The sequence below is a fragment of the Schistocerca americana genome, chromosome 9 (assembly GCF_021461395.2).
Source record: "Schistocerca americana isolate TAMUIC-IGC-003095 chromosome 9, iqSchAmer2.1, whole genome shotgun sequence".
NCBI lineage: Eukaryota > Metazoa > Arthropoda > Insecta > Orthoptera > Acrididae > Schistocerca > Schistocerca americana.
In genome coordinates this window covers 46,165,097-46,183,331 of record NC_060127.1, presented here as the reverse complement: position 1 = coordinate 46,183,331, position 18,235 = coordinate 46,165,097, and the positions used below count along the sequence as shown (strand labels likewise).

Below are 18,235 nucleotides of genomic sequence, written 5' to 3'. Positions count from 1 at the left end.
ACTATCAGCACAGCTAGACTGCTGTGCAATCAAATTCCCCATATTGTTCATCGCTAAAACATAATGTGGAATATAGTGTAGACAGTACATCCTACATCGTTTCTTGAGTCCGAGTTGTTAGCTAAGCATGTACTACATTACACTCTCTAAGAAGATTCTTGGCAAGTTGGCCAAAGGGACTATTTGACTCAACAGAAATAAAATGAAGTCTACCAATGCTGACCGATTTCTGACTGCTGCTATCGTGAACTGACAGAAGACAATTTTCAGTGCATCTATATCTACAGGAGCAGAAATGCTTTGTGTAATTGATTATGGAACCATGTTGATATGTTGGCGCCATTACACACAGAGTTGTTTGTTGTCTAAAGTTGGTAGCAATTGGAAAGGAATCAGTACTAAATATCAGCGTTCAATTGCAATCGAAGCAGCAATTCCCACCAGTTACCTATCAAGCGTCTTCTTACAGTGTGAATATACCACTATTACCAACAAATGACACACTAAGCAATAAAATAAAGCTTCCTTTGCTGAAGATATTGTTTCAAGCTCACTTACAGCCTTTCAAAAATGATTAGCGATGATAAGAAGCATATTTCACAGTCAGGTCACGAGTAAACAATGAGATCTATTGCAACACCCCTCCCATCTCTCACTGGCCTGTATAAATGGCTACACAAAGCATAAAAAGTGGCTAATTACATTTAGTCGCAAAAATAGAGAAAAACAATTGACAGCAAGTTGTAAACTATAATTTTTTCTGCAACCTCAGGAAAATTAAAACTTCTACATCTACATCTACATTTATACTCCGCAAGCCACCCAACGGTGTGTGGCGGAGGGTACTTTACGTGCCACTGTCATTACCTCCCTTTCCTGTTCCAGTCGCGTATGGTTCGCGGGAAGAACGACTGTCTGAAAGCCTCCGTGCGCGCTCTAATCTCTCTAATTTTACATTCGTGATCTCCTCGGGAGGTATAATTAGGGGGAAGCAATATATTCGATACCTCATCCAGAAACACACCCTCTCGAAACCTGGCGAGCAAGCTACACCGCGATGCAGAGCGCCTCTCTTGCAGAGTCTGCCACTTGAGTTTATTAAACATCTCCGTAACGCTATCACGGTTACCAAATAACCCTGTGACGAAACGCGCCGCTCTTCTTTGGATCTTCTCTATCTCCTCCGTCAAACCGATCTGGTACAAATCCCACACTGATGAGCAATACTCAAGTATAGGTCGAACGAGTGTTTTGTAAGCCACCTCCTTTGTTGATGGACTACATTTTCTAAGCACTCTACCAATGAATCTCAACCTGGTACCCGCCTTACCAACAATTAATTTTATATGATCATTCCACTTCAAATCGTTCCGCACGCATACTCCCAGATATTTTACAGAAGTAACTGCTACCAGTGTTTGTTCCGCTATCATATAATCATACAATAAAGGATCCTTCTTTCTATGTATTCGCAATATATAACATTTGTCTATGTTAAGGGTCAGTTGCCACTCCCTGCACCAAGTGCCTATCCGCTGCAGATCTTCCTGCATTTCGCTACAATTTTCTAATGCTGCAACTTCTCTGTATACTACAGCATCATCCGCGAAAAGCCGCATGGAACTTCCGACACTATCTACTAGGTCATTTATATATATTGTGAAAAGCAATGGCCCCATAACACTCCCCTGTAGCACGCCAGAGGTTACTTTAACGTCTGTAGACGTCTCTCCATTGAGAACAACATGCTGTGTTCTGTTTGCTAAAAACTCTTCAATCCAGCCACACAGCTGGTCTGAAATTCCCTAGGCTCTTACTTTGTTTATCAGGCGACAGTGCGGAACTGTATCGAACGCCTTCCGGAAGTCAAGAAAAATAGCATGTACCTGGGAGCCTGTATCTAATATTTTCTGGGTCTCATGAACAAATAAAAAACTTTTGAGCAGTATCAACAATATTGCAAATGCTATGGACTATACATTATACAAAATGGGTGTATTAATGTTTCAGAATACACGTACTACCTTACAGGCAGCTGATGATTTTGCACAAAAGACCTGTTGTGACTGAAACATGCACAACTTACAGTATAACACAAAAATGTTTTTCAGAAGCCAGTACAATGATATCCCATCTAAAACTGAAGAGATTCTACACGATGGGCCTACACCATACAACGGTGGGTGGGAGAAATTGACAGAAAAATGCTTGGGGGCTCTGATTCAGCACTGTTCTGCAGATGTTCGCATCGACCTCATATTTAAGTCGACACAAGAGTGCTCCTGGTCACGTGTTTCCAAGTTACTGCTATGTTAGTGACAACTTGTGAACAGTGACCATGAGAGCCATGGAAATGGAGGCACCCCAGCACATCACAACGAGACTGCCAGCCAGAAGAAAAAAGTGAATGACCATTCAAAACATTTTCATGCAAACATCAGTCCTCCTTCCAAAGTGACATCACCTCTTACTAAGTTTTCTCTTCTTCCACAGGATGACCACAGCATTTACGAAAAGACTACGTAACATCAGCATGGCCTTATTGTAAAGTTGTTTTTGTAATGTGCAATTTAGCCTGAAGATGAGGTATTACCTCGAAACATGTCGCTAAATAAATCAGTAATACAACAGTTGACAAAGTTTGTGACTGGTAGCAGTAATTAAAAAAAAAAAAAAAAAAAAAAAAACCTTTACATATGACGAGTATGATAAGTGAAAAAAATTGAGACGGGACATTACACACTTTTCTCTCAATTTACTGAATAGTTACAAAATCAACATTTCTTGAGTAATAATTTGATAAAATACTATATTGTAAGCAAAATGTGTTGCTGGTATTTGTATTCATTCGCACCCAAAAATACATATCAGATTCGATTCCACTGGGAATTGGGGTACTCAGCGACTGCACAAGGTAGGTGCTATTTATAGTGACTAGTCCTATAGCAGTTTGGTTCTATTGCAGACCTAGACTTCAGCTACCTTATAGCTAATGTCAGTGCGTTAAGAATATTTAACACAGACCAATTATGCAGAGCCTAAATCAATATTTCACCGCAAAAATGTAATTATATTGCTTTGTACCAGTGCAGAGACTATTACAACAAGTAGCAGAGGCCTATGTGACTATGAAGTGCAAGCGACTTATGACCCGGCAATACTGAACTAACAGCCACCAGCCAGTATGACTGACCAGGGCTACTGCAACCATCACTGCTTAGCCATCAAGATTCTCAAAAAAGTATGGATTAATGGTGCCAAATGAAACCATGCAACACCACGCAGCCACACGTTCACGCTGCCGACATTGATCACCTCCACTGTGTAGTGTTCAGCACCTGAAATTCTATTTATTAGCATCACCGTCTAGATGAAAATGGGCCTCACCCAACATCACTATGTTGTTTCACATCTGCTAAATGTCCTAAGCACAATGCAAAGCCTCATTGGCCAACTTTATTTTGTTTATTGAGCTTCTGTAAAGCTGAAATTTTTATGGATGGAACTGCAGGTTATCACCGACACTATCAGGGCCAAGGTACATCTGACAACAGAGGGGTGAGGACTTCGGATGAGTACTTTATGCATCACCTCCACTCACTCCACAATATGTCCTTTGTCACTCTGGGCTTTCCTCCTTTGCACAAGATGCAGTAGTCCTGAATCGTCATACCCACCGTACTGTCCTCCAATGATTTTGGACTTTATCATGTTGTTTTAACTCAAAATGGTGAGGAGCAAGTTGTTGAGCAGTGATGGGGACACGTATTATCTTGAAATATGCCTCAATGGTGAATGCTCAATGCTCTGAACTCTACAAGGGCATATTTACAAATGACCATCCTTCCTCAATGCAGTAAACGAATTATTCTTTCACGCAGACAAAACAGTGACACCATAATACGTGATTGAAACCCTAATGTACATTCTATCAGACCCCATATGAAGATTTCTGTGGATAGCAATGTCTAGTTGACTATTCAATTACTTAACAAAATGTGATTGTGGAACTCAGCAATGAGTAAACCTTCTAATGAATGGAAATGTCAATTAACAAATATTTAATCATAATTTTTAATAACAGTAACATATATTTATTGTAATCAATCATCAAAATTCACTCTAGTCATTGCTGAGTGTCATGACCCCAGAAACAAAGAATCTCCAACATGGACAATTAACAGATTATCTCAATTTGGTCCATCCACCTGCTCACTGTACCCCTTCCCCCAGTGTCATGCACTCTTATCTTTCCCACTGTGATATTTTTTTTTTACTCTTTTTCTCTGCCTCTTCTCACAACATGCCCAGATATTTGGAGAATTTTTTAATTTAACCCAAGAAGAAAGGTGATGTTAAGTTGCTTAATAATGGGCACATTTATTCTTCTTGTCTGATCCATTTTATGTGCAGCATTCTCTGCTAGCACCAAAGCTTGAAGGCATCAGTGCTCTGCCTTTCTCTAGACTTGAGGGTACATGTCTCACAACCGTAAAAGAAGGCTAGCCGGATCATTTTACTGTACATTGTCACTCTGTTCTGATAGATCTTGGCGAGCTGCTTGGTAGCTATTTGCCCTAGTGTGATCCACTTTTTCCTCTCATCTTCACAACTTCCTGTGTCGCAAATGGCTGACTCGGGATACGGGACAGAATGCACAATATTCAGTTCCTTTAATCTACCTGTGATTTAGACATGTGCTCCTCAATCAATTATTACAAGTTTCAACTTTCTGAGATTGATGTCTAATCAATACAGTAGACTAACATCCTTTACTTTTGTTATTAGTTGAGCAAGTTCATCTTCGCTGCTGGCTAAAAGCACAGTGAAAATCCCAAATCCAACATGAGAGAGGCCACTGACAACTTTCACAATTACTAATTAGTAATAACACAAAAATGCAAGTGTTCACAATAAATTAAAATTTTGTATAAAAATGTGAAACATTAAATATAAAATACTTTTTATTTTTCTAGAGACAGAACAGTATTATTGATGTACATTATCTTTTTATTTAATAATAAGGCACTTCACATGCCTTTATCAAATTTTAATTTATTTCCACATGTTTAGTAACCAAACACAAAATTTTTATCAACAAATTACAATTCAATATTTGCAGGCTTTATATGAATGATTTTCATATTTTTATCTTGTTGGTACATATGTTCTTGATGGATGTTTGCATATTCCGCTGATTTGAAAACTAAGTTTACTGCCGACAGTTGAAAAGGTAATACGAGTTTTCAAGTGCTCGGTAAATGCTTACTTCCTAAAAAGATGGATCAAAGAATCTGCATTAAATTTTGCCTGAAAAATGGAATAAACTTCAGCACCACATTCAAACTGTTGACTGTAGCTTGTGGCGAATCTACTATGAGTAAGACAAGAGTTTTAGAGTTGTAAAAATGTTTCATAGAGGATCAAGATGATGTTTAAGATGACGACCACCCTGTATGCTCTAGCACATCAATTACTGACAACAATTAGATTAGATTAGATTAGTACTTGTTCCATAGATCATGAATACGACACTTCGTAATGATGTGGAACGTGTCAGGTTAATAAAAGGTGTCTATACAAGATATTACATTACACAAAATATTACATGAAACTTAATTTGTGTGTGTGTGTGTGTGTGTGTGTGTGTGTGTGTGAGGGGGGGGGGCGTTGGGAAATTACCCACTTACTATATCCAAAAATTCATCTAATGAATAGAAGGAGTTGCCATTACGAAATTCTTTTAATTTCCTTTTAAATGCTATATGGCTATCTGTCAACACTTTTGATGCTATTAGGTAAGTGACCAAAGACTTTTGTGGCAGCATAATTAACCCCCATATGAGCTAAAGTTAGATTTAACCTTGAGTAGTGAAGATCATCCTTTCTCCTAGTGTTGTAGCCATGTACACTGCTATTACTTTTGTACTTTTGAGTTTGTTTGGATTGTTAATAACAAATTTCATAAGTGAATATATATATATATATATATATATATATATGTCTGCTTGTGTCTGTATGTGTGGATGGATATGTGCGTGTGTGCGAGTGTATACCTGTCCTTTTTGTCCCCCTAAGGTAAGTCTTTCCGCTCCCGGGATTGGAATGACTCCTTACCCTCTCCCTTAAAACCCACTTCCTTTCGTCTTCCCCTCTCCTTCCCTCTTTCCTGATGAGGCAACAGTTTGTTGCGAAAGCTTGAATTTTGTGTGTATGTTTGTGTTTGTTTGTGTGTCTATCGACCTGCCAGCGCTTTTGTTCGGTAAGTCACCTCATCTTTGTTTTTTTATATATATAATTTTTCCCACGTGGAATGTTTCCTTCCATTATATATATATATACACTCCTGGAAATTGAAATAAGAACACCGTGAATTCATTGTCCCAGGAACGGGAAACTTTATTGACACATTCCTGGGGCCAGATACATCACATGATCACACTGACAGAACCACAGGTACATAGACACAGGCAACAGAGCATGCACAATGTCGGCACTAGTACAGTGTATATCCACCTTTCGCAGCAATGCAGGCTGCTATTCTCCCATGGAGACGATCGTAGAGATGCTGGATGTAGTCCTGTGGAACGGCTTGCCATGCCATTTCCACCTGGCGCCTCAGTTGGACCAGCGTTCGTGCTGGACGTGCAGACCGCGTGAGACAACGCTTCATCCAGTCCCAAACATGCTCAATGGGGGACAGATCCGGAGATCTTGCTGGCCAGGGTAGTTGACTTACACCTTCTAGAGCACTTTGGGTGGCACGGGATACATGCGGACGTGCATTGTCCTGTTGGAACAGCAAGTTCCCTTGCCGGTCTAGGAATGGTAGAACGATGGGTTCGATGACGGTTTGGATGCACCGTGCACTATTCAGTGTCCCCTCGACGATCATCAGTGGTGTACGGCCAGTGTAGGAGATCGCTCCCCACACCATGATGCTGGGTGTTGGCCCTGTGTGCCTCGGTCGTATGCAGTCCTGATTGTGGCGCTCACCTGCACGGCACCAAACACGCATACGACCATCATTGGCACCAAGGCAGAAGCGACTCTCATCGCTGAAGACGACACGTCTCCATTCGTCCCTCCATTCACGCCTGTCGCGACACCACTGGAGGCGGGCTGCACGATGTTGGGGCGTGAGCGGAAGACGGCCTAACAGTGTGCGGGACCGTAGCCCAGCTTCATGGAGACGGTTGTGAATGGTCCTCGCCGATACCCCAGGAGCAACAGTGTCCCTAATTTGCTGGGAAGTGGCGGTGCGGTCCCCTACGGCACTGCGTAGGATCCTACGGTCTTGGCGTGCATCCGTGCGTCGCTGCGGTCCGGTCCCAGGTCGACGGGCACGTGCACCTTCCGCCAACCACTGGCGACAACATCGATGTACTGTGGAGACCTCACGCCCCACGTGTTGAGCAATTCGGCGGTACGTCCACCCGGCCTCCCGCATGCCCACTATACGCCCTCGCTCAAAGTCCGTCAACTGCACATACGGTTCACATCCACGCTGTCGCGGCATGCTACCAGTGTTAAAGACTGCGATGGAGCTCCGTATGCCACGGCAAACTGGCTGACACTGACGGCGGCGGTGCACAAATGCTGCGCAGCTAGCGCCATTTGACGGCCAACACCGCGGTTCCTGGTGTGTCAGCTGTGCCGTGCGTGTGATCATTGCTTGTACAGCCCTCTCGCAGTGTCCGGAGCAAGTATGGTGGGTCTGACACACCGGTGTCAATGTGTTCTTTTTCCATTTCCAGGAGTGTGTGTGTGTGTGTGTGTATATATATATATATATATATATATATATATATATATATATATATATATATATATATATATATATATATTGTGAGGCTACAGTGAAGATCTCCAGTTCTTTAAATAAGTGTCTGCAGGATGATCATGGATGAGCTACAGCAATTATTCTGATTACACGCTTTTGTGCAATGAACACTCTTTTACTCAATGATGAGTTACCCCGGAATATGATGCCATACGAAAGCAGAGAATGAAAATAGGCGTGGTAAGCTAATTTACTCAGATGTATATTGCCAAAATTTGCAATGACCCTAATAGCATAAGTAGCTGAACTCAAACGTTTCAGCAGATCCTCAGTGTGTTTTTTTCCAGTTCAACCCCTCATCAATGCATACACCTAGAAATTTTGAATATTCTACCTTAGCTACCGATTTCTGATCGAAGTCTGTATTTATTAATGGTGTCATTCCATTTACTGCGTGAAACTGTATATACTGTGTTTTGTCAAAGTTTAATGAGAGCCCATTTGCAGAGAACCACTTAATGATTTTCTGAAAAACATCATTTACAATTTCACCAGTTAATTCTTGACTATTGGGTGTGATAGCTATACTTGTATCATCGGCAAAAAGTACCAGCTTTGCATCTTTGTGAATATAGAATGGCAAGTCATTAATACATATTAAGAACAGCAGAGGACCCAAGACCGAACCTTGTGGCACCCCATTCTTGATTATTCCCCAGTTTGAGAAATCACCAGTTTTTTGCATATTATGTGAACTGTTTATTTCAACTTTCTGCACTCTTCCAGTTAGGTATGATTTAAACCCTCACTGTCCCATTCATACCACAGTACTTGAGCTTATCTAGAAGTATTCCATGATTTACACAATCAAAAGCCTTTGATAGATCACAAAAGATCCCAACGGATGACTTCCGGTTACTCAGAGCATTTAATATTTCATTAGTGAAAGTATAGATAGCATTTTCCGTTGAAAAACCCTTCTAGAAACCAAACTGACATTTTGTTAAAATTTTATTTTTACAAAGGTTTGAAGCTACTCTATAATACATTACTTTTTCAAGAATTTTGGATAAGGCAGTCAGAAGAGAGATTGCGCACTAGTTGTTGACATCAGACGTATCCCCTTTTTTATGCAGTGGTTTAACAATGGCATACTTCAGTCTATCTGGGAAAATACCCACTTCAGAGAGCTATTACATATGTGGCTAAGAATCCCACTTATTTCTTGGGAACAGGCTTTTATTATCCTGCTGGAAATGCCATTAATTCCATGTGAGCTTTTATTTTTGGGAGAGTTTATTATCTTCCTAATTTCAGAAGGAGAGGTAGGTGGAATTTCAATTGTACCAAATGGTGTGGGTAAGGCTTCTTCCATTAAATGCCTTGCTTCTTCTAATGAACATTTAGATCCTATTTTGTCTACAACATTTAAAAAATGATTATTCAAAATATTTTCGACTTCCAGCTTGTTGTTTATCAAGCTTCCATTCTCTTTGATGGTGATGCCATCATCCCGTACTCTTGGTTGCCCTGTCCCCCTTGTAATAATATTCCAAATTGTTTTGATTTTGTTATCAGAGGTATTAATCTCATGCATGATGCACATGCTTCTAGACTTTTTAATAACCTTTCTTAATGTAGCACAGTAGTTTTTATAATATTTAGCTGTTTCTGGGTCATTACTCTTTCTTGTTGTTAGATACAGTTCCCTTTTGTGGTTACAAGATATTTTTATTCCTTTAGTAAGCCAAGGTTTTTCGCATGGTTTCTTATAATTATATTTAACTACTTTCTTGGGGAAACAGTTTTCAAATTCTCTTAGAAATGTATCATGAAATAAGTTATATTTTAAATTAGCATCGGGTTCCTTGTACACCTCATCTCAGTCTAACTGCTGACGATTTTCTCTGGAACACCTAATTGTTGAGTCATTAATTGAACGCACAACTTTGGAGGGTAGTTTTGAATTACTGAATGGAGCTATGTCATATACTGTAACTAGCTGAGCACCATGATCAGAAAGGCCATTCTCAACAGGACAAGAATTTATGTTTTTAAACCTATCTTGGTCTATAAAAGTGTTATCTATCAATGTGGTCCTGTCCTTTACTACCCGAGTAGGAAAATTAATGACAGATGTCAAATTGAAAGTACCAAGCAAGCCTTCCAGATCATTCTCCCTATTACACTCTTTAAGTGAATCAACATTGAAGTCCCCACAAATAATAATTTGCTTTCCCCTATCTGACAGATAGCACAACAAGGCATCCAAGTTTTCCAGGAATAGATGAAAGTTTCCTGAAGGGGACCTATATACTGTTACAATTATAAAAGAGCCCTCCTTCAGTTTAAGTTGACAGGCACCTGCTTCTATATGTTGCTCTAGACAAAACTTTTTTGTATCTAAGCTTTCTACAGAGTGATAACCTTTGACATATATGGCAACTCCTCCTCCCACCTTATTCTCTCTACTCATATGTGCAGCTAGTTCATAACCACTGATATTTACCTTTTCCATATCAGACACAATGTGATGCTCAGACAGGCATATTACATTATCAGATTCAATGTCATCTAAACAAACCAGGAGCTCATTTACTTTATTCTTCAATCCCGGAATATTTTGGTGAAAAATGGTAACATTAGTTTTTACTTTACTTTTGTGAGAATCTACTTTTTTCTTTAATCCACCAATATTTTGGTTAAATGTGGTAACATTATTATTTACTTTCCTGTTGTGAGAATTTTGTGAGTTTTTGACCTCTTTAGCACCTGCCTGCCTGCCTGAACTTCTCATTGGCCACTGATATTAGTCTAAAAAAGAGGTACATCCACGAGTACTAGTGCCCCACCTTATGGATTTCGCTAACAACCCTGCCAGTTTACCTTTCCCTTTCCTATTGGGATGTAGGCCATGCCTTGTGAAATCCCCCCTATCAATAGCCTCGACAGGAACCAATCCAATGTATGACAGAGTGGCCGCCCTACGCAACTGATCCAACTCCATATTTACCCTCCTGACAGAGCGGTTCAACTGGGGCTGATCATGCCACACGAAAGCAGGCACCAGCCAAACACTGGTATGGGTCATTACCGAGGCTATTTTCACCACAATGGGGAAGAAGTAAAGAAAATGGTTCTTGAAAATTGCCGAATCACCATTAGAGATATAGCTGGTGATGCTGACATATCCTTTGGCTCATGTCAAGCATTCTTTTGGAAGCTTTGGGTGTGAAACACATAGCAGCACAGTTTCGTTACGAAAGTGTTGAATTTCGATCAAAAGTGACGTCATGCAGACATTGCTTAGGAATTGCTGAATGAAGTAGTCAATGATCCAGAACTTCCAAAGAAGGTTATAACGGGTAACAAAACTTGAGTATACGGATATGATGTTGAAACCAAGGCTCAATCATTCCAAATGTAACTGCCTGAAGAGCCAAGATCAAATGAAATTCGACAAGTTTGATCACATATGAACATTCTTCTCACTGTGTTCTTCAATTACAAGGGATAGTGCATCATAAGTTCCTGCCTTATAATCATATGGTCAATAAGAAATATTAAATGGAAGCTATGCGCCATTTGCATGAAGCAATCCTAAGAAAACTATGACTGTAGCAAAGCCATTTTTATAATGCCAATGTTTTCATGTGATGAGAGTGTGAATTATTGGAGATTCTGGACCTTCATTTCAACTAAATGGCTGGTAAGAATTAGCATATCTTTATTTATATTACTGTTACATGCCCTAATGAACTGCAGAATGAGTGAAAAACTGAAGTGGGTAAATTAATGGTTGGGATAAATAATATAATACAACAGCATGAATTTTCATGTAACACGAGTCACTTTAATGTAATTTTTATACCAAGAGAGATATCAGAAATAGCTTTATCTTGTTCAGTAATTTACTTCTTAGTGTGAATGTATAAAAGTATATTACTAAAAATTTCCCATTTTCAACCAATATTGTAAACACAGAAAATTAAATGTGTAGCCTGAGTCACGTAATCCGAGTCACAGTTGTATTATTGTAAGGTTAGAAGAAGAGGATGCCCTCAGTAGCAGCAGAAAGACAGAGTAGGAGGAGGGAAAAGTTAAAGAGTGAAGGAAAATATGAAGAATTTGAGAAGAAGCGTCTGGAAGAAGCTCAAAAAAGCCAGCAGAAGCAGAAACAAAAGTTTCTACAGTTGAGTCAACATAAGCAAGGACTGTTGTTAGAAGAAACAAGAGCTAAAAATAGGAAGATAGGTAGAAAACATTGGCAACATAAGATGTGAGACCAACAACCTAGTAAAGCGAATTTGTCACCGTATAAGACACTTAGTGGTCTGGATAAAGCCATGGCTTGAGTGCTGCAATTGGTTACATTAGCAAGGTACTGTCAACTATACCGGAAAATATGAAGGTACTTTCAATCTGGTCCATCAATCTGGTCAGATGGACCTGCCTCCTAATTTAAAAACAAATATATTACTGCTGCTGTACCTCAATTTCAGTCATTTCATAATTTGGAAACTTATTGGAACTTATTTGCTACATCCCATGGTAAAGGAACCGTAGATTGAATTGGTGCAGTTGCTGAACGGCTAGTGGGGAATGCAGTAAAAAAGCAAAAATTCACAGTAGGTGATGCATCAACTTTCGCTCAGGTAGCTGCAAGTACCACTACTATGCAAGTCTTTCATGTGTCTGTTAATGCAATTCAAGGAATCAATGTGAAACTTAATCTGGCTTAAATATTTTCTTCAGCACCATCAGTACCAAACACAAAAGGCATTCACTGCTTTCACTACAAGAAAGGAGTGCTACAAACATATCTGCTGTCTCCAAAGAATTTTGCTGCTGCAGATCATCATACTGAAGAAACTATAGAAAGTGCGAAAACTGGAGACTGGTACAAAGTAGAATATGACAGTAAATTCAGTGCTGGAGAAGTACATGCAGTTTTTTGACATTCTTACTTAATCAGCACAATGGAGTGTGCTGGTCACTATTGGAAATGTGATGAAATTATAAAGAAAATTAATACACTTGATGTTGTCAATGCAAGAGGATATTTTCATTTCTCTGACTTAATTGAATTTACACCAGATGTCATGCTCTTATAATTTCTCATAGTGTTTGAAAAAATGAAATGTTAATGTTAAGTTTATCTTATTTAGCACATAGTGCCATATTTTCATTTCTCTGCTTGCAGGAAAAATGTTTTTCCAACAACAAGTAGCAAGTAACATTGAGTCACGTAACATTGAGTCACGTGTCTTTTTCAATATATTATAGTATTTGTCATGGTATAAATTTTTTAGAAATCTGTAACTCTGTCATTTGAATGCCAACCTAATACGCATTTTCTGTGATAAAAATCAGATCCATACTCCTAATAGTTTGCGGACACTTTTGACCCAAAATGCACATTAGGAATAGGATGTCCCAAATTTGTAACACGAGTCACAACATAAATTACATTCTTGTTCTTTGATTTTAATACTCTTCCCTGCTTAAATAACACTTTAAGATCTTTGCCTGAATGACACAATTTACAATGATAATATAAAAAAAAGAAAATATGAGTTTATAGATTGATAATAAGTCAACATAATAAAATATTGGTTTCAAAATGTACTGTGGGTTACCATGGAATCCCCTTGTACATGATTTTTTGACAAAAAAATGAAACCATTATGTTGCCTCAGCCATCACATTCACTGCACATGGACCACTGCATCTTCTTTCTAGTACCGACACTGAAGAAAATCGTGAAAGGACGTAGTTTTGCCACAACTGATGAGATAAAAACAGAATTTCTGAAAGAGCTGAACACCATAAAAAAGAGAGTGTTCCAGAAGTGCTTCCAAGATTGGAAAAAAAGCACTCGCAGAAGTGTATTACATCTGAGGAGGATTACTCTGAAGTGGACAAAGTTGATGTAGTTCAATAAATACAGATTTTCAAAGAAACACAAAAATTCCTGTTACTTTCTGATCACACCTCATATTGCACAAGCCACCATATGCTGCACAGCAGGTGGTGCCTCATACCAATACCACCCATTCGCTTTGCTGTTTGACTCGCAAATGGACCAGGCAAAAAATAACTGCCTATATATTTCCGTATGAGTCCTTATCTTGTCTTCAAGATCCTTAGACAAAATGTACAATGACAACAGTAGAACTGTTCTGTGGTCAGACGCAAGTGCCTATTCTCTAAATTTTCTTAACACCATCTTTGCTATATAGATTCCCATCCTAGTTCCTGAAGCATCTCCATAATACATGCATATTGGCTTAACCTACCAGTAACAAATCTAGCAGCATGCCTCTGGACTGGGTTCTGATGTCTTGCTTCAATAGAATTTGGTGGGAATCCCAAACATTCTGGCAGTACTCAAGAACGGATCATATTAGCTTTCTGTACAGTGTCTCCTTTACAGATGAGCAACACTTTCCTAGAATTCTTCCAATAAACAGATGTTGACCATTTGCCTTCCCTACAGCCTATCTTACACGCTACTTCCATTTAAAGTCACCGAATGAGGTGCATGCAGTGGTTAGCACACTGGACTTACATCGGAAGGACGATGGTTCAAACCCACGTCCGGCCATCCTGATTTATGATTTCTGTGATTTCCCTAAATCACTTCAGGCAAATGCTGGGATGGTTCATGTGAAAGGGCTTGGTAGATTTACTTCCCCATCTTTCTCTAACCCAATGGGACCAGTGTCCTAGTTGTTTGGTCCCTTCTCCCAAATCAACCAACCATTTCACATCACTTTGCCCCTCCTAACAGTCTCTGATGAACACTTGTGTCCAGGGTAACATACTGGGTTCTATTGCTTAAGAAGTCTTAGAGTCAACTCACATACCTGGGAACCTATTCTGTATGCTCAGACCTTTATTAACAGTTTGCAATGGGCACTGCATCCAGTTCTTTCCAGAAATATAGGAATACGGAGTCTGCTGACTGGCCTTTATTTGTGATTATCAGGAAATTGTGCAACAAATGGGCAAGTTGAGTTCTGCATGAGTGATGCTTTATAAATCCATGCTGATTTGAAGACAAGCTTTCCTGTATCACAGAAATTCATCATATTCAAACTTAGAATATACTCAAGGATTATGCGGCAAACTGATTCGAGGACTTTTACCACGCCAGGTCCAACCTCTGTATTATAAGTGAGATACATATTTTATTTGTAATATATAGTTCAAAATTTTCTTAATGGCAGGTATTTCATCAAATGCAAGATACAAAGTACTAGACTCACACCTGAACGTGCTAGCAAGAATTTCTGTATATACTGGTACAGCACCTTGTGAGCTGTCGGAACACAAAAACATCAGTATCACCATGAACAAACAACAGATTTCATGATAACATACACAACGGAAAGTGAATTTTCACCTACTATCATATCCTGCTGACCAACTCCACATAGCAACCATAGCAAGGAGCCCATGAAAAAATTGGCCTTCTATTTTCCAGTAAAGATCCGGATTGCATTTCCTCAAGGGTGCAAACAGCACCATCCACAGAACATATGTTGGTATGCAGTATATATTGTTCAGTAGCACGAACAAGATCCGCACCAAGGACTTGCAAACTGCTGCGACTTTACTGTAAATAAGTTTAAAAGAGATTTCAACATTGTTCCACAGTAAAAAAAACTTTTAGTTCTAGTTTACAATCAGAAGTTCTAAAGCTACATTTATATGACAACTTATTGGAAATGTTAACCATACATACCGGGTGACAATTATTGAACTATATGAAATAAAAGTGTCATAACTTCTGAATGGTTTGCGTTGGGATGTTCAAATTACATGGTTGACCACAGGGCACGATGGGAATTTGTATGCGCTGTTGGTTTAGCGATGAAGCCCCTCTCTCATTTGGAGTGTTTTGTCAATATGCAAAATTGGCACATTTGGGGGACTAAGAAACTGTATTTCATGATTGAGAAGTCTCTTCACCCTCAACAGGTGACTATGTGGTGGCAATGTCCAGTCACAGAATAATATTCCTTGATCGCTTGGTGACTACTGAACGGAACATGAAGGTTTTGAAAGATGACTTCATCCCCATTATCCAAAGTGATCCTGATTTTGACAAGATGTGCTTCATGCAAGATGCAGATCAACTCCAACAAAGCAGGAGAGTGCTTGATATCCTGGAGGAGCAATCTGGGGACCGCATTCTGTCTCTGAGGTACCCAGAGACCACTAGCATGGCCCTTGATTGGCCGCCCTATTCTCCGGATCTGAACACATGCTACTCCTTTTTGTGCAGCTACATTAAAGACAAAGTGTACAGCAATAACTCCAAAATCATTGCAGAGCTAAAAACAGCCATTCCCCAGAGGTCATCGACACTTCAGCGGGCCATGCAGAATTTTGCTATTTGTCTGCGCCACATCATCGCCAATGATGGCATGCATGTTGAACATCTCATGACCTCAATCGGAATATCTGTAGTGATGTTTACATATTGAATAAAGTGTGTGCACACTGTAGCATGCAACTAATTAATGTTTTTTCATATAGTTTAGTAATTGTCCCCCTGTACAAACCTGTGCTAAAATGTCTATTAGCAAAACATTTACACGATAATGTTCGTATTGGTGAAACTCAACTAATCTTTGTACCACAGCTGCATTTTCCTTATGCAGTGATTTGATTAGTGAGTGGATCTCTATAATTGGGTTGGCGTAAGTTGGTCTCTGACAGCTGTAGTGGAATGAGTATGGCAGCTTCGTGGGCCTACCTCAACCAATAACATAATATGATTTTGTAAATGTCTCTATGGTAATAGTGTTGTCACAGCTCTGTAGATGTGTAACATTTTTGCCTGCAGCCGTTAGTGCTTTGCAGTTGAAAGCTGGCAACAGTGCTGCGAACTGTCAAGGATTGTCTTACGCCATCTTGTTATGTAGGATGCAGTGGAAGGTGTGAGCATGAGAGGAGCACAGCAAACCTACCACAACTAATAATTTAACACTATTATGACAGGATAGATTGCTACTCACTGTAAAGAGATACATCGAATTGCAGATAGGAAAACAAAAGGACTATTACACATTGAACTTCCGGCCAAAGCCTTCTCCAGAAACGAAAACCACAAAAGCAAGAAAACCTCGTGCACACATCGGCCAGAGACAGTGGTCGTTTGTGCATGAGTGTGTGCTTCCTTCTGTAAATGTACGTGTGTGCGCGTGTGTTTTACTTTTTGGAGAAGGCTTTGGCTGAAAGCTTGATGGGAAGCAGTCTTTTTGTTGTGCCTGTCTGCAACACACCGTGTCATCTTTACGGTGAGATGTGAGCTATCCTTTCATAACACTGTTGAAATTCCAACCTGGACACTCAATGATTTGCCACAAGAGGGGGTATGCAAAACATACTGATGCTGAAAGTACATTTATAGTGCCAGATTTCTTTTTTATCGAAAAGGTAGGGACTTAAGGAGGTGGACTGAACAAAGAGGAGCAGAGACAGAAAATTCTGACAGGAAGAAAACAACAAAGACCGTTTTACACTGGGAAAAATCAATTTCTATCTTGATCTTCCCTTAATTTCTTTAAACGGCTAATCGATAAATAAAACAACGAAAAACCTAAAAATCCAGAATGGAATAACACAGTATTATGAAAAGGATAGATTGCTATTCACCTTACAGCAGAGATGGTGAGTCACAGACAGGCACAACAAAAAGAGACTACTAAACATGTACGCTTTTGGTCAGAAGGTGATCTTCCAAAACACACAACAAACACGCACACATACACAGCTCACACATACATGACCACTGTCTGGCTGCCAGGGTAATAAATAGTTTGAAATATGAATGAAGGAACAAAGCTGTTGAAATGCTGTTACTATCTCTTTTATAAACATACAATATTAAATTACTTTTGAGATATAGGACTAGAAAGGAGGATTAGTTGTCAATCAAAAATGATTTCTAGTTTAAGGTGTATTGTGATAAAGCCACTTCAGAATTCTGCTTACTTCATTAACTTAGCAGAGTCCAGGATGTAAATAATTTTGTTTATGATGATATAATTTTATTGGTCATCTGTCTTCTTCTTCTTCTCCTGCGCAAACCTCTCCCTCTCAGAGTAGCACTTCCATTTAACACCTTCAATTACTTGTCACAAATATTCCAATTTCTGCTTGCCCTCAAATTTTTGTCCTTCTACAGTTTCCTTCACTCTGAGCCATGGAAGCTATTCTTCAATACCTTAATACATGTCCTATCAGCTTGTGCCTTCCCACAGTAAATTTATTCAGGAAGGGAGATAAGAATGCATTAAGGCATGTGAGTTGCCATTAATGTCATAGCATTTTACATTCCTAAGTAGGCTATAAGATTACAGTGCAGACAACCAAAAGCCATGGTAAGGTCACAGTGCACTACAACACAATAGTGTCAATTATTTAACTCTGTCAAAA

The 18,235-nt window shown here is 39.4% G+C and overlaps 1 protein-coding gene across 3 annotated transcripts in view; it reads right to left on the bottom strand.

The window, feature by feature from the left end:
* LOC124550953 (acyl-CoA:lysophosphatidylglycerol acyltransferase 1-like) overlaps positions 1–18,235 on the bottom strand; it is a 65,407-nt gene that overhangs the window by 45,270 nt on the left and 1,902 nt on the right. For 2 of the 3 annotated variants that reach the window (XM_047125766.1, XM_047125767.1), the window contains exons 3-4: positions 15,196–15,404; positions 15,057–15,107 (exon numbers count right to left, since the gene is read on the bottom strand). In XM_047125766.1, the coding sequence (XP_046981722.1) occupies positions 15,057–15,107; positions 15,196–15,404 (260 nt within the window). The remainder of the gene's footprint in view (positions 1–15,056; positions 15,108–15,195; positions 15,405–18,235) is intronic. The other variant, XM_047125768.1, reaches the window with a different exon arrangement.